Source organism: Protopterus annectens, chromosome 1.part2, assembly GCF_019279795.1.
Source record: "Protopterus annectens isolate FY-2018-M chromosome 1.part2, PAN1.0, whole genome shotgun sequence".
NCBI classification, from domain to species: Eukaryota; Metazoa; Chordata; order Ceratodontiformes; family Protopteridae; genus Protopterus; species Protopterus annectens.
Genome location: NC_056727.1, coordinates 443,520,828 through 443,544,212, shown reverse-complemented (window position 1 = coordinate 443,544,212; position 23,385 = coordinate 443,520,828). Strand labels below are relative to the sequence as shown.

The window sequence follows — 23,385 nt, the reverse complement described above, 5'->3', positions numbered from 1 at the left end:
TTTACCATGATACACTGTCACCAAGCCCAACCAGTCTGACTCATCTAGGTTAAATTTACTGTGTACTCTTATGAAGAACTTGTGCTGGCAATTGATTGGCAGTGACTATCCAGGATGGGTTAAAAATATCCTTTTCAGTGCTACATCATCCCAGCTTTGCTGTGACACTTTTTCAAGCCAGACAGTCTGGTAGACTGAGTTATGAATTAATTCGCAGTATTAAAATGAGTCAACCGTGTTATGTTATGGTAGTTGTAGATAAGTAGTCTGTCATCAAAAGTCAAATGCCAGCAGTCATTCACCAGTGTTTTTTGCAGTTGTCTGCAAGCAACCAGCAGGAAGCTTTTGAGATAGAATTTTGATTTTTTTTCTTATCTTAAAGAATTTGGGAGATTATAGATTACATTTTAAGTGTACAAAACCTGCTCTTGCACAGAGAAATGTGAATTAAGATTCTGTATGAAAAGCTCTAACAGACAGTTCTACCGATGACTGAAGATGACTAATGTATTAGCCTCTGATCTGTGTGACTTTAAGATAAACTGGCAAAATCTGTAGACATGAGCTCACTGACTATGAGGAGCAATCTTTCTTTTCATTTGGAGTCCATGCAGGGATTTTCTTCATTGTTTTCATACTTTTAACTCCACCAAACTGTCCAGGAGGAAAGTACAGACTGTCTGGAAAAGCTACTGAACTGAGTTTCAAAGAAAGACTCAAAGAAGCTCCAGAGGGCTATTCTGGAATGTGTCAGTAATGAGAAGTAAGCAGTTAGCACAGTCCTTTTAGACAAATCCCCTTTTTTAGTTTATAGAAGTCCTAACCTTTCACTTCTTTCTAGGTCAAAATTTTAAGTCCAGGTATCTTTCACCAAAACAATGCTGCATAAATAACAAAAGTTCTAGAAGTAGCATAGCTGTTTGACAGGAAGTAGCAGTTTGGGTTCAAAGCTTTGCTGTCATGTCTAGTGTGTTTGTGTGTTTAAAACAGTTTTTCAGAGCTGCACTGTACGCATAATTAAAAAAAAAAAAGTCTACTTTTGTATAGCTTGTCACATGACAGTTACAGGTTTTGTACAGTCTTCCACATCATATGTCTTTATTACACATTTACTGAACACAGTTGTGTATTTTTTTACAGATTTTTATAACTTGTATTTGAAGCACCTTTCTCCTCCTTTGAGGTTAAGTTTAAATTCAGAACCTCCAGAGCCTTTTCCTCTGCCTACCCTCCTATGGGTATCTTTTGTTTAGGGGCTTATTTAGCACTTCCTTCATTCCCATATTTCAGGCTGAGCAAAAGAATTTGACTTGGTGAAACCAGTTGTCTGGCATCTTCTCATAGGTACTCCTGTATGCCTATTGAGTTTTAGAACATGCTACAGCTTTTGGCAGACTTGGCAGTCATAGACCTCTGTGCTTAAGAGAATCTAAAAAAGCAATTTTGACATCTTAACTAACAAAAACAGAAATACGTGTCAATATGAGAAGCAGTATAAACCTCTGCTATCCTGAAAGTAAGGAATCTTAATTTCCAGACTTGTATTTAAAAGTATTGGAGATTCTGAATCAAAGTGAGGCTGTTGATCATTCAATGACTGATACTAATCTCAGCAATGAAAATATAAGTAAGTTTCCATGTCATACTAATAAACTCTGTACAGTTATCCTTATATGCAAGTCTGATGCAATTACTGGTCCTGTGATGAAAAGGTTTGCTTGGTTATACACCCATCCCTAAAGTCAAAGCTATTCATTATCCCCGTAGAACTTGGCTATAGAAACAGGTTTACCAGTGCACTAGAACCTCTTTTCTCATAAATTTGTGATCGTTTTCTTCTGTTCTAGTCTGTTTTACACAATGGCTGTCTGAGGAAGATTTTCTCCTTTAGGAAGAATGACCCTTAATCACAACATGTTCTGGATTAATAGTACTAACAGTATGCAGCAAAGAATTTTCTTCTCTTCCCATTCCAGGTAGTCTGACATTTGGCTTTATCCCCCCAGTAGTCCAGTCAAGCGTCAGTTCAACCATTTGCTTTCCTGGTGCAAATAATTTTTTTTTTTTACTCTTCAGTTTCTGATCCCAAAGAGATGGACTGTGGACACCTTTTCATGACTCTCCAAACCTGGATCTGTTTATAAAACCAAGCTCAATTGACACTACTGACATTGGATTTGGTCCATAATTTTGGCAGCAAAATCGTCAAATGTAAGCTCTTTGAGTTTAGCCTGTGAAAGGGCCAGCCTGTCTGAAAGCTAGTAAGTCCTGATATCACAGTCTTAACTTATTAGCTGTCCATCAGCAGAATTACTGTTTTTATTTATTTTTTTCAAGAAAGGAAAGTCTCCATCCCTATCACAGAGTCAGAGAAAAGGCGATGGTTGAATTCCTGTATACAGAACTCTGATCTATCTGTAGGGAAACATTCCCCATTAATGTGACAACATTCACCTTAATGAGACTTGACAAGTAGGAGCAGACTATGATTGTTTGAGACAGTCAGCAATTAAAAGCTTGAATCAGAAACTCTATGAATTCTTCCCCAGTAAAATGGACTACTCCTTAAAGATTGCTTCCTGTACTTATGCAACAAAATGTTGGTCCTTCATTCAGAATTCTATAACAATATTCCAGATTTGTTCAGTGGTACTCCACTGCCAATTCATTTTTCTGCCAGGTGGTCTTCCTTAAGCATCTACCCAATTTCTGGTTCAAATGTTTGCTTGAAATTGATAGGATTTTTTTTTTTTTGTGGAGGACTGTCCGATTTAAACTGACACTGTCCATCAGTGACGGTTTATTCCTGACTGTGAAGTTCATCAGCTTGAGCATCAGTTGGCCTAATTCAGATTGACAGACACTTCAGAAGGTGTAGAAATGTGTATGTCTGTATCGGGTGGATATTCCCAGGATTTACTCAGATAAGCGTTTTCTCTTTCCAGTAAAAAAAAATTCATATTATAGACTTGTACTTGTTAAAGCAAGATCTCAAACAGCCAATACTTTTTGAAGGCTCTAGAGATTTGTCATTGTTTGGTTAAGAGTGCCACATGTTTAACACTGCATAAAAAAAGATGTAGAGGGATCTGAGCCTTTAAAATCAGAGCACTGTATCCCATGAATGTTTTATTCTATTTATTTTAACAAAAGCAGAGGGGATCAGGATGGATAGATGGGAGCAGAGCACTGAGTCAAATGGACCTATTCCAGCTTCACCTGAATGTCTACAAGAACACAAAAAGAAACAAAACTCTTGCAATACATAATAGAGTAAATAGACATTGTAAGATGAATTCTCATAATTGACCCCCCTTTTCCCTGCATTTTTCTACATGGGTTTTGAAGGGTCACATCAGCTGTTACCGCCTCTTTTGATTCAGCGCCAGTCTTCACCTTCAGCAGTCATGCCTGACTATCATGTTTTCTCTTGCGTGGTCCATTTCTTGGCTGGGCATCTTTATTTCCTCTTGCTTTCTTCCTGTCCCTCCTAAATCATCTTCACCAAAATTGCCGTCTGCTTTTCTGCATATTTAATCAAACCACTGTCTTCTTAACCTTCTCTGCAATTGGCGTTACTTTTGCTTCTAGTCTGTCCTCATTTTTTTGTCTGTCTCCGTGTCCTACCACCCATCTCAGGCATTTCACCCGTCACCAGTGAGGGTAGATCTTCAACTGCTTTGCCTTTACTGTTCAGGTTTTGTGCCATACAGTAGAACTGGTCATACCACTGTTTTGTATGTCTTACTTATCAGGTTCTTTGACATGCTTCTTTCACACTGTGCCATTTGGCTGCAGAACTTCTGATTCTAGCTTTGGCCTCCTTATTCAGCCTTCCATTCTCCTGACACCCATCTCAGACACTTGAAGCCGTTAATGTTTCAGCATTTTCCCTTCTGATTCCATTTTCATCTCCTTACCCACCATTTGTTGCCATAACAACTGTCTTCTGTACTCTGTTTCATCCCATGTGCCTTCAGTTTTTCATTCCAGTCCCCTATTTGCTGCTGTTTGGAGTCTGTTTGTAATGCCTCATCTGCATTCAGCAACTTTGTTGATATGTCCCCTTTGACCCCTAATGTAGTCCATCACCAGTATGAACAGTAGTGGGCTCCATGCTGTACCCTCATGAATTCCCACTTCCCCTTGTTAGCATGAATACTGTGTTCGTATTTGTCACTGGGGTTACTGTACATAGCCTGCACTAATTCTACCAATTACAAATTTTGGCCTACTTTTATCCAATAGTTCTGCTACTGTTCCCCAAATGCACTCTTTTCCTTGCCATCATGACCCTGCTTTACGACACAGAGCAGTATTTATACAAGAGTGCAATAGCAGTTAGGGAGGTCATCAGAATTAAAGATATAACTAACTGTCTTCTGAAGGCTGTCATTACAGTCCCAACACCATTTGTATTTTATCCTCCTCCTGAGTAGTCGACTCCATTTGTATTTTATCCTCCTCCTGAGTAGTCGACTATTGATACAAAGTCAAGTGACTTTGCTTCACTGCCCAACCACCTAGTCTCCTGGATACACAGGATGTCCAGTCTCCTTACCATGTTGGTCCACATTCTAGCTGTTTCCTGTCAGTGAACCGTATATTCATTGTAGCAATTTGTAGTAAATTTTTTTGGCAGATGATTTGTTTAACATCTATCTTTTGCACAACAGAGTTGTTCCAGATCAGCCAGTTTTTTAAACATCTTTATTAAATTGCTTTATATGCAATGACATGGGTACACATGCATTAATAGAAGAGAAATAAACCATAGTAACCTTTATTTTCATGCAATATGCATATATATTTTTAACAATTTTCATGCACTCCAACATTGCACAGATTGCTCAATTTCTGCCTCCTCTTAAACCCCACGCCTTCTTTTGAATATAATTAAGTATGTGTTTTCCCACAGATTCCATTTGTTTTATGTAATTTGGCCCTTCTCATGTTTAAACATCCCACCTCCAGTTCTTTTATATGATTTACAATATTCGGTACTTGAATTACAGTTGGTTTAGATTTTGATTTTCCATTTTCTAGTACTTGCATTTTAGCAGCCAAAAGAACCTCAACTGCCTAGGCAATTTATTTCCCAGCTCTAAAGAATATTTTCCTTTATTGCAACCATTTGGTCTCCCAACATTTCTGACAAAGTACTGAACAGAGAATGTTTTAAATCTCCGTTCATTGTATTCCAAAAGACATATAATTGGGAGGATGGCATAATGGTTAAGGTGTTTACCTTACAGACGCAAGGTGCAGGGTTTGATTCTTACATGGGGTAATTGGCTAGGCTTGAAATGGCTCACAAGGGCAGTTGGCCTAGTTCTAACCTATGTTCCAGTTACCTCCATTATCTATTATCCACCATCGGCCATCTACTAGAGGAAAAATTCTCTGAGGTTTGCTCTGAGAATAAAAATACATATGCAAACACTTCCACATAAAAATACACACAAAAATCCAAAATCTTCAGGACTTTGTTGCACGCCTTGAAGTGCATCTTCCCATTTTCTTTATAAATTGCGTTACCATTCTCCAATTGTTTTCTAACATCCTCTGATTTATCCCTTATAGTTATTATGCAGTATTTTACATGTCTTGCTCATTATCCTAGTTTAGCAGCAGCTTCTGTTCTAGACTCCACTAAAACTGTACCAGAGCTGGTCTTCCACTTAACACTCCCCTTTACCTTTCTGTTTGCTTTTACTCTTCTCAATCCCTTATAGGGAAGGCAGTCTCTAACCTCTAGTCCAACCTTCTACTTGTCCTCGTCCCAATCTGTTCTCTTTCTTTCTCTCTAGTTATTTGCTGTCAGTACCTTATCTCCAGACCTGATTTTTTTCCCCAGTAAATTCCAGCTTCCTGTTGCCTATTTTCTATACCCTTACCTGCAGTCATCCATATTGGTAAAATCTGCTTTGTCCATTCATGTGTTGGCTTATTTCTTTCTGCTACTTTAAGAGCATAATATTCTGTATGGTTGTTCTCCTTCAGGACCTGCAACCACAATCGTACTTTTCAAACCATCCTTCATTATACCTTCTGCTTGTGTTATGTATACAAGTCTTATCTGTGTAGCACTAAAGTATCCCTTCAGATCAAGTAATTCTAAATCACCTTGTTTTATGAGGAGAATCAACTTCTCCGACTTAACTTTTGCCCTCTTCCCCTTCCCAAACAAATTCCTTCAGCTCTTAATTATCATCCACGACTTCTGCAATGGTTGATAAAAATATGCTTTACATGAATATAAAACTAAAGGGATTTGACACATTTTCACCACTTTTGTATATTACTAGTCATATGTACAGTTAAGAGCTTCCAGTTTCTCAGTTTTTGTATTATCGTTTGTTTAGTCACTTTTCACATATCCTTAGCTGCCATAAAATCCTTTAGTCCATATACTGAAATAATTCATCTTATGTACCCATAATTATGGATGTTGCTGAACCAGTTCATATGTGGGAACATAGTTTATAGCCTTTGTTTTATCTTAGTTTTTTGTTCCATAAAGGCTTGAAATTTTCACAAAATATTTAAATGAGGCCGTTTTTTGTTGACTACAATATCATGTATATTCTTGAATTTGAGACCTTATTTTCTTTGGTAATGGTTCTAAATGTAAAGCAAATAAAGGGGAAACAGGATGTCCCTGACTGGTTCCTCTGTTAGACACATTGTGTCAGAGAGGAACCCTTCCATCTTTAATTTTTGCCTTCATCCTTCCTTATATCCTGCTAATTAACCTTACTGTTTTATGAGGAAACACAAATGCTTCAGTTGCTCTACTTGTGACTGTATCAATGCTTTCTCTGCATTAAGATCCATCAACAATCAACCACTCTTTTATATTCTACTTCCTTCTTAATCATTATTATGTTTGCCTCCCTCCAAAATAAAACACATTGATTCTTATCTGTTAACTTTAGCATCATCTTTGACGTTCTATTAGTTTGTATAAACACAAACACATTACGATTATGGTTTAAAATTGAAATGGGTCTATATGAAGCTGGGTCTGAAGGGTCTTTACTCTCTTTGGGTAAAGTAGCCACCACAGATTTCTTCCAATATGCTGGTGCCCCTCTTTTTTTTTAAATGATATTAAAGAAAACGTTGTAGATATTTTATGTTCACTAGTTAGTGTTTAAGCCTTGGCTTTCAAGGAGCACTATCTTGGTGATTGTTGCCAAGCCCAATCATCCAAAGACTTCTTATAATTTTACAAGATTATTCACACCTCTGATATATTCTGGTAATTTACTCCATAATTGTGCCATCTTGTGAGTTAAATGACAATTTCTGTTCTTTTTATTACTGAAAAAAGTTATTAAACACCTTATAGGTAAATATTAGTCAATCTTTGATCTAAAATGAGGGTATAAAGACCCACTGAAACATATCTATTCTTATAGCATAACTGCTTAATATCGGGCATTTTTTTGTAAATGTAAGTTGTACTCATTCTATGCTATTACTAAGAGTACAGAACACTATATATTGTTTTACAAAATTGATCTGATATATATACCTTAAATAAACTTGCTAGGCTTGTAACTTGTCTCTTTGCAAAGTTTTTGAGAATAAAACCCATCTGAAGGTATTAAAATTGCTGCTTTAAAAGTAACTTTTCTAAACTGCTGTATATTATCCAAATACTTCCTTAGTTCCCCTTTTGCACTGTGAGATGCTCTTCTGTGAGATTCTCCTTGTTTATTCTGCAATACTACTATCCCCCATGTCTTTCTCATTTCTGTACCATAAACCCCAATTTCATTTCATCCTACTCGCTTAACTATCCCTTCTGGATTTTGCATAACTGTTGAATCATTTCCACTAGTAAGGAAATATGAAAGTGTGAATACCTCATATTTACTTCATTATCTTGTGGCTTTAACTTTGTTTTTGTTGGTGCTTGATCTGAAATAGTTATTGGAGATGTATCACTATTTTTAATTAAATCCACATGCTTCTGTAAAGTATGTTTTCTCTCCATCCTAGCCCAGTTTTTGACCCTTGGGGAATATGTAAATTCTTCCTGAGTTCTTACTACTGAAGTCGCATCTTCCATACAAAATATTCTCATTTTATTTCTTCAGTTATCAACCCTATTTTTGTTATATTTTTCCCTTTTAAGTTACCCTGATACATCTTCACTTCTGCAAACCAAATTCTAGCCCCCATCCATAAATATCCCCTGTTAAAAGCTGATTGTTTTCCTCAAAATTTAAGCTGAAATAAATTATTGCCAAGGCTTGTAAGGGTCTCAGGGCACATAGCCTAGTAACTTCTAAGCTCTTTAGCAAGCAGTTCTAGTTGGAAAATAAATACATGCCAGCATAATCCACCTCTCCTACCAGTAAGCCTTTACTGCAGTAAATCTACTATTTTCTTTTTCCCCTCTTCTGTCATTATTGGAACCCCTCTAGCAATCAGTGGTATGAATCACATTTTCATTTATCTCTAATTCTGCTGAATGTCCACCCTGGAATCCTTTTTGTAAAATTCACATGCCCCTTTTCTAGCCACGTGCGTCTTCTACAATATTGCTGTTTGCACCCTACATTTAATATAATTCAGTATTCTTTGCTGTTGGTCTGCAATAAGACCATTTGCATAACACGATGATATGGACAGAGTAGCCATTGCGATAGAAATCTATTACTTCTACTTGTTGTACTCTTTTCAATGTACATTTCCAACATTTGGCTTATATGCACACACTGTTTGGCAGGCTGATGTCTTTTATGCAGTTATTTCTGCACTCTGGCAAAAAATGCACATAGATTTTTCAGAACTTTCCACTCCCTTTAACTTTAGAACAAACAGAGAAAACTATATATATTTTCAAAAACAAAGTTTATCCTCACCAGATAGGAGCAGCTGGCCCAAATCAAAGGCTGCAGGCTGCACTCACAGGCGTTATGTATTCTGAAATTAAGATCACCTTTGCTAAAGTAAATATTAGAGCCTGTGTCCCACTTAAACTGATTATCTGTTCTTTTCCCATCTGTTTTCCCTTCCAGATTTGAGAAATAGCTTGCATCCTTTCAGAAAACATCAACTTGTAGCCCTAAGAGAAAGTTGCACTAGCTACCTTTAATTTAAATAAACTAAACTGCATGCTTTCATTCAAGTATTAAAGTTGATGGGGATGAATCTACTTGTATACCTTACTCACTTCTCACAGTTTCAAACTTAGTTTATTTTTCACTGAGCTACAGGCAGATATACCTTTAAATATTAATTACACTGTCCTTTTATATTTCACTTGCCACACTGTACAGACCTCTGATGATGCTTGCACCTGTGGACTGCTGCTCTTAAAGTAACTTTTTACATTGGCATGAAAGCATCTTTGTAAATTTCACTGAGAACGCTATTCAGACCTCCAGTGATTAATTGCTTCTACCTGTGGAATGTCTGCTGCTGTGAGAGCATTTGTTAATGACTTTTTAGTTGCAGAAATAACCACCATTTCCATGTCTTTCATTATTTTGTCTTATTTTCCAAGCCTGTTTGCATAAAACAACCCAGAAAATGGTAGTAGAAGCTAAAACAGATTTAAAAGCTGCTGGATATTCCAACCTGTCAAACTTTTTCCCCCTCAGCCACACTTTTTTTAAATAAAAGCAAAGTGTCTAATGTTTTTTTTAAATCATTAGTACCTTAACTCCTGCTTGCTGTGTGTGGCATTAGTAAATGCTTTAAGGCTTTGAGTTGTAAAACATGTTTGTGTTCCTACAGCATTTTCCCTGACAGTTAGTACAGGGAGGAGATAAAGCTCCATGCACTAGATAGAATTATGATCGGCTCTGCAGTCATAACCAGTTATGTTCTTATAGGTTCATAGGTGTGTCCTAGGCTAATGGCCCTGGAGCCTTATAAGCCTAGCCCATAGGATTACCCTCCATCGTGCCACCTGACCTTAGTTCCCAGTGCCTCTGTCGAGTAGAGCCACTGGAGTGATCCCGGGGTGAATTTTCTATTTTTCATCCACTCATCAAGATTTCTCTTGAAGAAGGCCAGTGAGGTGCTCTGACATATGAGAAGTCTATTCCATAGCATGAGCAGTCTCTGGGTTTATAAACCTGTCCCTCCAGCACATTCTGTTGATTGTGGTAATGAGGTTGAGGTCTCTGGAGCATGTGGTGCGGAGGGATTGGGATTTCTTTAGGTATAGCATTTCTAACAGAGCTGGGTCAGACAACATGGCTTTGTAAGTCAAGCAGATATCGCCTGTAAGTAGGCGATATGAGATAGGGAATAGTTGGAGTTTTTTGAGGCTGTCCATATTGGACAATTGTTTACAGCCTAGGATCCTCTTTGTGAGGTACTTTTGCGGCCTCAACAGTTGTTGCAGGTGTCTAGTGAGGTACATGCCAAATGGGATATTGTGCTCGATTGGCCTAATAAGGGCAGAGTAGAGGGAGACAATGACCTTTCTTCCTGGATGCAAAACCCTTAGTAATGAGATGTGCCACACAGGACTTTCTGACCACAGTGGCACCATGGTGGTCAAAAGAGAGGTTGATGTCAACCTGTGTTCCCAGATCTCTTATAACACCTTCTGTGTTCAATGGACTACCATCAGTGTGGTAATTCATGGAAACTGTATTTTTCCCAAAGGGGATGACTACACATTTTTTGGCATTGAGCTTAAGGCCATGGTTCTGACACCAGTTGGTCTCTGAGGCCTTTCTGTAGAATGTCAGCATCACTTGGGGAGTTAATGGCTCCCAACTTGCAGTCGTCTGTGAACTTTGTCAGCCAGAGTCCCTTCATGTTGGCCTGGACTTCTGAGAAGTAGATAAACTGGAGAGGACCCAGGACCGATCCCTGTGGGACTCCACTCATGAATGGTCAGCAGTCTGACTTGGAGTCACCTACTTTCACACTGTGGGTTCTATCAGTGAGCCAGTTTGAAACCCACCTTGTGATGTAGGGGTTGATGCCTAGTGAGTTTTTCTATGATTCCTCAGAGGGAAATGGTATCAAAGGCCTTGGCCAGATCAAGGTGGGCTGTATGAACCACCTTGCCTTCATCCACAGCTCTGGTGACCGACTCAAAGAAGTCGACCAAGTTGAGCAGGCATGATCTATCCTTCACAAAACCAAACTGTGTGGGATCCAGAGTTTGGAGAGTCCCTACATCATTGTTTAATAGGTCCATGATGATGGGTTCCATAGCTTTGCATATCAGACTTGTCAGACTAATGGGGTGATAGTTCCCAGGGTCTGTAGTCGCTCCTCCTTTGTGGAGAGGTATGACTATAGCAGTGTGCCATTTGGTAGGGACAAAGCCTGAGGTGAAGCTGTGATTGACCAGGGCACACAAGTGAGATACCAGTTCACTTGGTAGTTCATGTAGAGCACAGCCAGGGATATTGTCTGGTCCCATAGATGCTGTATTCTTGGCCTTGGACAGTACAGTTTTAACCAATGCAATTGCCTGGCAATCTACTGGTGTTGTGATTGGTCCTTTGTGGGGGAGGGGTAAAGTTGGCACTGAATCTGTCTGCCAGTATATTGGCAATATATGTTGGCTCGGTATAGGAGGTACCATTCTGCAGTAGCTCAGAGCAAATTTGGGTATTACCATGGAGATTCTTTACATAATTATAGAGGGCCTTGTGGTTGTCTTTACTATCTGATGCAATTCTGTTTTCATAGCTAGCTTTAGAAGATTTGATGAAGGATCTCAACTTTTTATTTAGGCTGATAAAGGGAGACGACCAGATTGGCTTCCTTTTTTGGAGGAGAGATATTTGTTCTATTGGGTATGGTGAGATCCATGCATTTATGTACGTGTTCGTACAGTGCATTGATGTTTGATTTGGTGGTCTTGCAACTATTCTCCATTTGCATGGGTGCTGTGAAGTCGGCCACCTCTGTTTTTAGGAGCCCAAAGTTAGCTTTGGAGAAGTTTTTCATGGTAGTTACCTGTGTGTGTGTGTGTGTGGGGGGGGGTGGATTTCCAAGGTGATTAGTTTGTGGACGGATCTAACCAAGGAGGAGTTGACTATTGGTGTAGAGCAATGGTTGCCCATGTTAGTAATGACCAGGTCAAGGATGTTGCTACCTCTAGTGGTGGTAAGAATGAGCTGGTCCAGGGCATTGGAATTAATGAATTCCAGGAAATGTGGGCAAGTGTATTGTTACACGAGTAGTTTTCCCAGTTAATGGAGGGGTAGTTGAAGTTGCCCAGTATGACAGTGTTAGGTTGGACCCTAATATTCTCCAGGGTGCTTAGGAATGTGGAGCGTGAGTCTTGGGACATGGTTTGAGACCTAGAACAGACTACGACCTGAATCACTGTCTTATCCAATGTTAGCTGCACCTGAAGTATCTCTGATTCTTGATATGGATGCCAAGGTTCACCTCTTGAGCTTCGCTTCACTCCACTCTCGAGGTGTATTTGTAGACAAATGTCTCAAACATGTAAGTTGGTTATGATCAGAAATCCAAGTGTAATCCTCTGTTATAATCATTTTGTTTAATGATCTTATTCAGGAGACAGTTTCAGAACATTTACCCTTGATGGATATTAAAGTGTAGTAAGCAATTACAGAGCAGTAAAAGTCTGGACTGTGTGTATATTCACCCTTTATCTTTTCAGATCCCCATTGTGGGGGTTGTAAGGAGACAAGTTCTGTGGTAGACAGACCATTGCTCTCAAAATCCAGGTCTTCCATCCTTCCCTGCACATCCTTATCAGTCTGTCACAAGCGATGCTTCAGACCTGTCTTGGGAGTAGTCTCAAAACAGGTAAAAAGTACAAGATATGTAGAGCAAACAAGACAGAAGCACATACATGTTGGCAGTTATAAATGCTTTGAAAGCCCTAAATCATCTCTAGTTTCTAGTCCTGTGCAAATTTTCACAGACAACAATACAGAAATGTGATAAATGAATGGGGGTAAGGGGACAATATTTTAGCCCTTTTGCAGACTTGCTATGATAACCTCCAGATTCTTCAGGCTATACATTACAGTAGAGCAAACAAGCTTAGCAGGACCAGTACAGACCCTTATGATTGGAGACTGCACCCTGGGGTCTTCCAAGAATTGATCCAACTGTGGGGAACACCTCAAGCAGATCTGCTTGCCTCCTCTCAGAACAGATAAGTAAAGAAATTCCCCAAAGACTGTGGTACTGACCCCCTTTTGGCCCAGTTAGCAGAACGCTTGCCTTCTTTTCAAGCTGGGATCTATCACAGGCTTCCCACAGAAGGGATTTATTCACACAAGACAGGAGTTGTACGATAAAGCCCCCCTCCCCCCCCTCCAGTTTGAAAACTCTTCAATTCACTGCCTTGGATGATCTATTTTGAAACCTTTTAGGCACCCTTTTTTCTGTGGATGTGCAGCAGGTACTGAAGGAGGCAAAAAGTTTCTAGGAAATCCATATATATATATATATATAAGTGGAAAAGATTGTCAAACTGGTGTCATTCAAAGAACCAGGGCTCACTTAAGACCCTTCCTATGGTTCTTGATTAGTTGTGAGTTACTCTCCTGTAGCTTTTCTTAAACAAGATTCATCTATAGGCCATCTCTTCTTGTCTGCCCTTGGACACCCACTTTCTAACTATTGTCAGGTCAAGCAGTTTTTGAAAGTGGTTTTACGTATCTGTCCCTCTAGAAAACTGGTGTCTCTGCTTTGATATCTTAACTTTGGGCTTAAAACTTACTTTGTTTCCATTTGAACCAGCTCATTGTGTTGCTGAGGTCTTTGACATGGAAAACTGTTTCTCGTTGCTTTGACTTCAGCTAGCAGAGTATCGGTTACAAGCTCCTACAGTGATTCAGCCATATCTCATTTTTCCACAAGAACTGGATTTCTTTGACAACTCATCCCTCTGTTATGCCTAAAGTGGTCTCAGTTTACTTTGAGCCAGTACATAATCTCCTCTGTTTTTTTCCTGAAACCAAGAACAAGAGACAATTCCTTATACTCTGCATGGTCACAGGCGGGTATGATTGCGTAAACAAAACCCAGTCGTTCAGGGAAGCTGATCAGCTGTTTGTTCTTTCCTCTTACCTTCAGAGGAGACAACCATTGTCAAAACAGACCTGTTTCTAGATGGCTGTCGAACGTTATTTCATTTTGTTATCCTCACCATAATAAGCCACTTCCAGGCAGGGCTGGAGCCCATTCCACTAGGGCTTTGGCTTCTTTAGTGACTTTTTGGAAAAGGGTGGACTCGAAGTATTGTCGTGGCAGCAGCTTGGTCCCTTTTTTATTTAAGTTGTGGTCATTTACCCATATAGCTTAGGCTATTGCAGTAGTGATCTAATGCTGAACATTTGGCAAGTTTACTAAAGAAAGTGTTCTAACAGCAGGTGTTCTACTAGATCTCTGTTGCAGTAGCTGTCTCTAACCCCCAACCCCCAGATTATTGCGGTATACTTGCATTGCCAGGGTATGGATATATATACTTTTGAGTATATAGTTTTTGTTTTTCGTTGTTTCCTTACATTTTTTCCTTTCAGGGCTATTGCCTCCTTTTTTTGTGGGGCAAGAAAGCTTCCAGCTTTTTACATTCTGTTTTTTATATGGAGCTTTCTCGATCTCATAACAGAGTGCATGGAGGGCACCCCTTAGCTTTGAAAAGCTGTCTGGTGCTATTTGGGTAGGACCAATATAGCTTAGGCTACTCCAACTGTGATCATAGGACATTTACTGTTATATGTTTACTTTCCTGAAATTGCTGTAACTGATAATTATGTTATGTCTGGTGATGAGGATGAATTGCTTTCTTTGAGTGTGATGCATAACACAGGAAAGTTCTGCTGGTATGTAATGGTCTTGCTGCCTTTTCACATAAGTTACACGTACACAGGGTGTTCTCTGTGACCACCAACAATGCATCTGCTATGGCATTTAAGATCTCAAAGGTTAATAAACTTTTGAAAAGTGAAATTGGCATTCTGTTTCGAGTTTCCATTTTATGATTCACCAGGAGAACCTGTGTACTAAGATTTCCTGTTACGATTTAAACTGATTCGTGCCAGCTATTATCAAAATAAAGTTTTTTGAATTTATGATAATCATCTGACACAGGAGATTCTGGGAACCTTTACATGGTATGGAATGTACATGCCAGAGTAATGTATGCTGCTTGAGCCACAGCAGTGTGTTCAAGTAGTACGTTGCCTGACTTGAGACTTAAGATATTCCTTGAACAAGAAAATGGGCAATGATTTGCATAAATTTGTGGCAAAAAATTCTTTTAGCTTTGGCAGATGTTACTTCACACTTGAATGATCAGTTACTACAAGGAAACACAGAAATACCATCCTTCAATTATAAGAACATAGCAGTACAGTTCTTTTGACATTAATATTTAAACTACATTTTTGAATTGTATGTAAACCTATGTTTTTCTTTGGTCTCTCTCTGTCAATTTTTTCTCTGTTCTAATCTATAACATATCTACAGTAGTTACAACTGTGGCATCCCAGGTGTGTTCTGACCTGTGTGTTCAAGTGTAGATTCAAACCAGATTTCCTTCTTTTTTTCAAACTAAAGGTGAAAAACCTACCTAATTTAGTGTGGATACAGTTGAATCCATCGAACACTTTCCAATTCTTAAGAATGGTAGACCACAAAAAGTTACTGTCAACCTTCTCTTCTACTAAATTTTTTAAGTAGTGGCACAAATATCTTGTTGTTCCTTTCATGTTGATCTCTTTGTATTCTCAGTAGAATCATCCAAAAATGCATGAATGTATTAGCCTTCCGCTTTAGTTCCAGAAAAGAGAGGACAAAGAAAAAACCTGGACCTGTAGAATATTATTAAAAAAAAATGGAATGGTTGAGAATATATAGATGTTCCCACTGGGCCATTACTGTTGGCCATACTGGCTAACCTGAGCCCCCACACTGCAACCTGTGGTCTGCAAGTGTTGTCAAATCAAACACTGGAAAGTTCCTCTGTAAGTGTAGTTCTAGTAGTTTTCATTAACGAGGGAGATGTCATGTCCCTTAGCCCCTCTTGCTTTTAATCTGTCACACCCATTCAATGGCTATTTCTTGAGGAATGCAGCGTTGTCAAGGTTCACTCTGAGGCATGTTAGTTTGTAATTGTTGGCATTGTTTTGTTGTTTAATAAATTTTAGAAAGGGAATTTTAGATATTTTAGACATCAGGACCTACAGGGGAATGTATTTGACTCAGAATTTGGTCTTATACCCAGCACATTTGGAAGTTGACTTCCACTGCGTGGAAGTGGAGGACGATGGGTCCCGGGATGATATTGTTGTATTTTAGGTTAAATAACAAATACGTTGTGTCCTTGGGAAATGGTAATCACATAGTTGTACTGATCTTGGTTTATCCTTCCTTCCATAAACATCTCCCATCCATGGTCCCCTTACCTTTTAGATAGCTGGGATTATTTTTTTTTTTTTTGAACTCACAAGGAAGGAGGTCCAAATTGCTGCCATAATGACTTCATCCGGCGTATATGTTATCAAAAAACCAACCAACAACCACTTATCTGGTTATTTATACATACTATAAAAATTTAAAAGTAGAGCATTCAAACATGGCTAGAAGTGGATGTAATGGAGGGTTGTAGGTACTAGGAATATGTAACCTATTATGCAGAGGGGTTATTTGCAGTGAAGCCTTAGTTCTCAGAGCTTTACTGCAAATTAGGTTGGGGTCTTACCATCCACCTGGTCTGAATGAGGCTGCTCTATTGGCAGCTTCCTTAGTATGTTTTATTTACACATATATATTTTATTTTTATTTTATTTTTATTGTATTACCGCTTGTTGGACTATTCTCTCTACTTTTTTTTTTGTAGTGCATTTTTTCTTTTGTTGTTGTTTTTTTTTACTAGCACTTTTTTTTTTTTCTCTACAGTTTGGGAAGCAGTTTCGGCTTGCTCATTTTGGCATTTCATAGTTGGTGTTTATTTTTCTTCAGTATATCCTTCAATTATAAGACTGGAAAGACTCGTGGACTAAACTGTTTTCAGATTTGATACTGAAGGGTCATTTTTTTATCATTATTTTCCTAGTCTGAAAAAAGGCATATTCAGTAGCATGAGCTGAGCACTCTGCCCTATATAATTATATGAAATTACTAGAAAGTGCTTATAGCAGAAGATTTAAGGACTTTTGTAGCAAAGGATCTATATACATTTTTCTTTTTGTAAGCCTTGACAGTACTTCATTCACTGCAAGTAATACAGGTCTGTATCACCTTCTGAACAGTGAGGGACTTGAACTCGAACTGATCAACTTCCAAAGTTAAACCTTCTGGGTAATAAAGTTCAAAGCTTTATAAGCTGAAGTTGAAAATGAAAGGGACTGCCAAGTTAGACCTAAAGGGCCCATCTTTATACCGGAAGAATGCAAAGTTCCTGTAATCATGGCTGCACAGATAAAAACCTCACTCTCCAAAGCCAAGAACACAGCATCCATGGGACCTGACAACATCACAGGCTGCCTTCTACATGAACTACAGAATGAACTGGCACCCCACCTAAGTACCATGTTCAGTCATAGCCTCACCTCAGGCTTTGTGCCCATTGAATGGCGCACCGCGACAGTTATCCCACTCCACAAATTGGGGGCCACAACAGATAGTGGGAACTACCGCCCCATTAGCTTGACTAACCTCGTCTGCAAGGCCATGGAATGTATCATCATGGAACTCCTAAACAAAGACATTGGAGATCTCCAAACTCTGGACCCCACACAATTTGGGTTTGTAAAAGGCAGATCATGTCTCCTAAACCTGATAGACTTCTTTGAAGTAGTCATCAAAGCCATAGATGAGGGTAAGGTGGTTCACACAGCCAATCTAGAGCTCGCCAAGGCATTTGACACCATCACCCTCTCAAGAATTATAGATAAACTCACTAAACTAGGTGTAAATCCCTATGTCACAAGATGGGTTGCCAACTGGCTTACTGACAGAACCCACACTGTGAAAGTAGCAGACTCCAAATCAGACTTCAGACCAGTGACAAGTGGAGTACCACAAGGTCCTGGGGTCCTCTCCTGTTTGGTATCTACTTCTTCTTGTTACCTGGTATCTACTTCTCTGAAGTACAGGCTAACACAGAAGGTCTTTGGCTAACTAAATTCGCAGATGACTGCAAACTAGGGGCCATAATCGAAACTCCTAACGATGTGGACATCCTACAAAAGGGCCTCACTGAGACAGAGGCCTGGTGTCAGACATGGTCTCAAGCTCAATGCCAAAAAGTGCATTGTCATCCCCTTTGGTAAAAACTTTGTACCCATGAACTACCACATAGGCAGTAGTCTACTTAACACCGAAAGTGTGATAAAAGACCTTGGGACACAGGTGGACAGTAGTCTCTCCTTTGATAATCACATCGCCACAGTGGTCAGGAAATCCTTCTACGTGGCACACCTAATCACAAAAGGTTTCTCATCCAGAAAAAGAGGTCATTGTTCCCCTCTACTCATCACTCAATTGACCCATTATAGAGTACAATACCCCTTTTGGTATGTACCTCACAAGACATCTACAACTGGAAAGGCCACAAATACCCCACAAAGAGGATTACTGGCCTCAAACAGATGCCTTACGCAGACAGTCTCAAAAAACTCCTGCTTTACTCCGTCACATATCGCCTACTCTGAGGCGATCTCTCCCTAACATACAAAGCTATGTCAAACCCAGAGCTGTTGGACATGCTCCACTTAAAGAAATACCAATCCCTCCGAGCTACACGCTCTAGGGACCTAAACGTTGTCACCACAATAAACAGAACATGCTGGAGGGATAGATTCCTGTCCCAGAGACTTCCCATACTCTGGAACAGACTACCTATCTATGTCAGAGCTCCTCATTAGCACTATTCAAGAAAAATCTTGATTGGATGGGTAATAGGAAATTCATCCCGGGGATCACTTCTGTGGTTCTGCTTGACAGGGGCATAGGAAAATAATTTTCTTGGGTGGCGAAAGCCAGGGTACCTTTTTGGCTAGGCTTGTATAGGTCCTAGGGCCAATAGCCTAGTACCTACCTATGAATCTTGCTGGTGTATTTTTGTTGAAGCAAGTGATTTTTTTTTTTGTTTTATCTGCCTTCAAATCTACTTATCACTGTGAACAAATGTTTTCACTAGTGAAGGCTTTATTGAGTTGTGTGAGAAGCTGAGACAACTGACCATTCTGATTCTGGTTTGCCGTAATTAGCCTAGCATTTCAAAGCTCAGCATTTGTTTATTTTTCTGGTTACTTTTATCACCCAGTTTCCATTTATTTTTAGTAGCCTTTTTTTTTCAGCATCTGTATGACCAAGCAGTCATATATACAATGAAGATGGCATTAAAATGAAAGAGAAGGGTAGAAATGGAAGATAAATTGGTTTGCCATGTTTAGAATGCATTGTTAAAAATTGAGAAGGAAATAAATATAAGCACATGCTTATTAAAAAGCAGAGAAGGTAGCTTAGGTCTAGTTTTATGGTTGACAGAAGTGTGATCTTTAACTTCAAATAGTTTGGCTGTAATTACAGAAATAACTTCAGCGGTCTTTGCTGTTTTAGTAGCCGCCTTGGAATGTCCAACATGTGAAGTGCTAAAGGAAAATGCTAATGTTTTAACATAACTGCAGTGTGCTAAGAAGTTATTGGTAAGGTGATTTTAAGCTTGATATATTGATTCCAATTTAGTACCTTTAAGCATTAAGGAAAATCTGCTTGTGTTTACTTTTCCCTTTCAGCTGTACAGATATTTGTACATAAAAGCACATAAAGCTCTTTATTTTACACCTTTATGCTTAAATATTACATTTTCTTTTGCAGTGTTGGTTTACTCTTGTCAAAATGTGTTTCTGTACATCAGAATACTTAATTAAATTACATCAGTTCTAAGCTGGTACAAAATCTCCAATGTGTGCACATACATTTGCCTAAGTAATAAATAAATTGAAAGCATTTAGGCAGATGTGTGATATATGTAAACAAACATATACGCTGTATTCATTTATATTTATGGCCTACACCTTATCTACCATGTCGAAGTAAGCTGCTGTTAGGGACTGAGTTTGTTTTTGAGGCATGAGCTGCCACAGCTTCTGTTCTGGAGGAGATAGAAAATGTGGCCAGAGAATTTCAAAGAAACATGCAGAAAGATTTGGAACCATCTTTCTCGAGAAGGGCAGGTAGTAGGACTTCCATAAATGTATGATATGCTTTGGTAAGTGTATGTGATATACCAGCACAAGGTGGAAGTAGATGCCCTTATTAGTTTAAAAGTCTACCGGAATAAATGGCAGTTTAGTTTACAGTACATGCAGTTATAACTTAATGTTCAGGTAGTCCATTTGTTCTTTCAACAGATACCACCAGCACCTCCCAAGCCAGATTTTGAATCTCCAAGAGACAAAATGCAGAAGTTGGGTGAAGGGGAAAGTTCTATGACAAAAGAAGAATTTGCCAAAATGAAACAAGAACTTGAAGCGTAAGCATTCTACCTGTGAATCAAAATTTGTAAAGCCCTGCAGTTTTGTGTATGAGCTTGTTTGTATGCGCTTTGCAAGTAACATTGATTCATTACTCCACTTACTGCCTACAGGCTGCAGCAGCTCTTTTGACGTGAGGCACACCAACCACTTGTGCTGAAATGTTATAGTTTGTACTACAGAAATGAAGCAGTGTCATACAAAAACACAATACGCACACACAAATCCAGAATGTCTGCTTAGCATACTCAAAATAAAAGAAAAAAGGTCCATTCATCTGCAGTTGAAGCTAATGGCAAAACGCTTAATACTCTTGTTTACTGAACTGGCACTCACATTTAACGAGAACTGTGACAGTACTGGGGGTGCCTAGTGGCAGCAGTTGTGCTGAACATGATCATCCTTCCATGTAACTTTTGAGTGCTACTTAATAATAAAAAAAGTGATGTATACACACCCATAGTTTAAACGCACAGGCACACATTCATTGGTTCTGTTCATTTAACTGATGGCTGAAACATCTGAGTTAATTTAATCAGCTTCATATAGTCAACACCTGGTAGCTTGCATTGTGTCCTAACTTATGAGATTGAACAGCCTTTAGAAAGGGATGTCTTTGTCCTGTTTGGGAAGCTAATACTCCAAGTTTAATGCCTTTTAGTAAGGGGCATGCAGGTGAATTGAATGCCTGCTGCAGTACACCCAGGTTTTCCACAGCAAAAAAAGTAAATACTAATCTATTTTGTTCCTTTTTCTTCCATTGGATTTCTGATGGACTTTATTAAATCAAATAAATGGACATCACACGTGTGTGTGTGTGTGTGTGTGTGTGTGTGTGTGTGTGTGTGTGTGTGTGTGTGTGTGTGTGTATATGTATATATATATATATATATATATATATATATATATATATATATATATATATATCTATATATATATATATATATATATATATATATATATATATATATATATATAGTGTGTGTGTGTGTGTGTATATGTATATATATATATATATATATATATATATATATATATATATATATATATATATATATAATTTACTATTTGTGATTACAACATTGATATCTGTTAAACTGACACCAGATGGTCGACAGGTGGAAGCGGTTGACAGTTCGTTTTTTTATTTGTATTAACACTAAATTGATGTGAAACATAGAAAAATGTTGAGGGTTGTCTGCTTCATACCATCAGAGAGAGACGGAGAAGGTAATATCTATTCCGTCTAATAAAATAAAAGGAGTCGCCATTTCCCTGTAACTTGTTTGTTTGCATTTCTTTACCTGCGATAATTCTTATGAGCTAAGGGCTCATTTACAGATGGAATTCTCTGAGAAAATGCCATACTGCAGTGGTGCAAGACAAAACTCTAGATGTTAAGTTATCTATCTCGCCTTCATTCTTGCTGGTTGGGGTTCGGAGCTCGGCCATCTTCTAAAGCTCAAGAGCTACATACTGGCTCGAGGCCTCCCCATATCCCATGATGGCTGGCGCTAGAAACCCAGATCTCGTTTGCCACTTCTGTTGCGAGGTTGCTGTACTGGCTCAGGTCGTATAAAACTTTTATATTGTCTTTTTCTGTCTTAAAACTAGTTATTTTTAGCATAGAAATTATCGTTAGATACATCTTTGGTAATTAGTGTGTTTGTATCTGAATCCTTGTCTTTTCCCCTCAGAAACTCGTTTTTATTTAGAGTTTCCCCTCCCCCCTTTCTCTTTTCTCTTAAGGTTCTCCTTTTAAGTTAGAGGATAACCTTGCATCCAGAAGGTGTCCGTTTAAGTTAGAGGATAACCTTTTTTCTTCCTATCTCCCTTTTAAAAAAAAAAAAAAAAAAAAAAAGGTTAGTTTTGCTATAGTTCAGTGTAGTTTTTTGTAGTGTAGTGGTTCTGGTAACTGTAGTATATTTTATTGTGATTTGTTACCTTAACCTTTTGGTGTGTGTGTTTTTTCCTTGGTTTTTTCTTCTGTTAGGATGTCCAAGGATCCTAAGCCATCTGGATTCAAGAAATGTGACTCATGCTGTCAGAAGATGTCTCTGACAGATGGTCACACTTGTGTTTATTGTCTGGGCGCCGTGCACCTGCAGGACTCTTGTTCGATTTTCCATGCTTTCAGTTTTTTTTTTTTTTTTTTTTTTTTGTATATTGTATATGGTAATGAGGCTCTTTTTCGTGAGAAATTACTTTTGATGGAGTCAAGGTTCATTCTTAATTTAAAAACTATGTTTCCTAATGGAATGAATATGGAGGTGTAATGTATTTTTTCCATGTAATCTTTCCACACATTTCCCAATATTTTCCAATATTTAGGAAAAGGGATTGTTCACAATGGTCATATCAAATGAATAATATGTATATATTTTCTATAATAATATTCATATTTATGTATACATTATTTAAAAAAAGTATTTATGAATTGAATGTTATTTATTCTCTAGTTAGTATGTTGCATAGTATTGTTCAAAGAAAGGGAAAAAAATGCCAAATTTGTTTTATTAAAGTAATAGGTAAAAAGTGAATTGTTTAATTGGGGGATGGTGCATCAATTATTTAATTAAAAATTTGTATAAAAATGGGTGGAGTGTTATGTAAAATGTATTCCAGGAGAAGGCGAAGGCCGAGGTACCAGAATTAAAAAATTTCAAACTTGCAAAAAAAAAAAAAAAAAAAAAAGAATTAAAAAATTTCAAACTTGCAGCAGTTGGTGTTCTCCATTCGTATTTTGTATGCTTGATTGGTGAAGGAGTGGAGGAATAGTGTTTTTTTTGGGTCTACTTAAACCCCAAGATTCACCGGCAAAGGCTCAGCCCGTGAAATCTTCTAGGCCACCTAAACCCTCGGATCCAAGTTCGGAGCAGTCGTTGGGTGAAGCCATACCATCTATCTCGGCTCCGGC

At 38.4% G+C, this 23,385-nt stretch overlaps 1 protein-coding gene across 1 annotated transcript in view; it reads left to right on the top strand.

Moving 5' to 3' along the window:
• Positions 1–23,385, top strand: part of SNX5 (sorting nexin 5) — a 1,365,310-nt gene that overhangs the window by 685,891 nt on the left and 656,034 nt on the right. Inside the window, 3 exon segments of the mRNA XM_044056982.1 lie at positions 7,366–7,388; positions 14,407–14,423; positions 20,346–20,467. Of these exon segments, the coding sequence (XP_043912917.1) occupies positions 7,366–7,388; positions 14,407–14,423; positions 20,346–20,467 (162 nt within the window).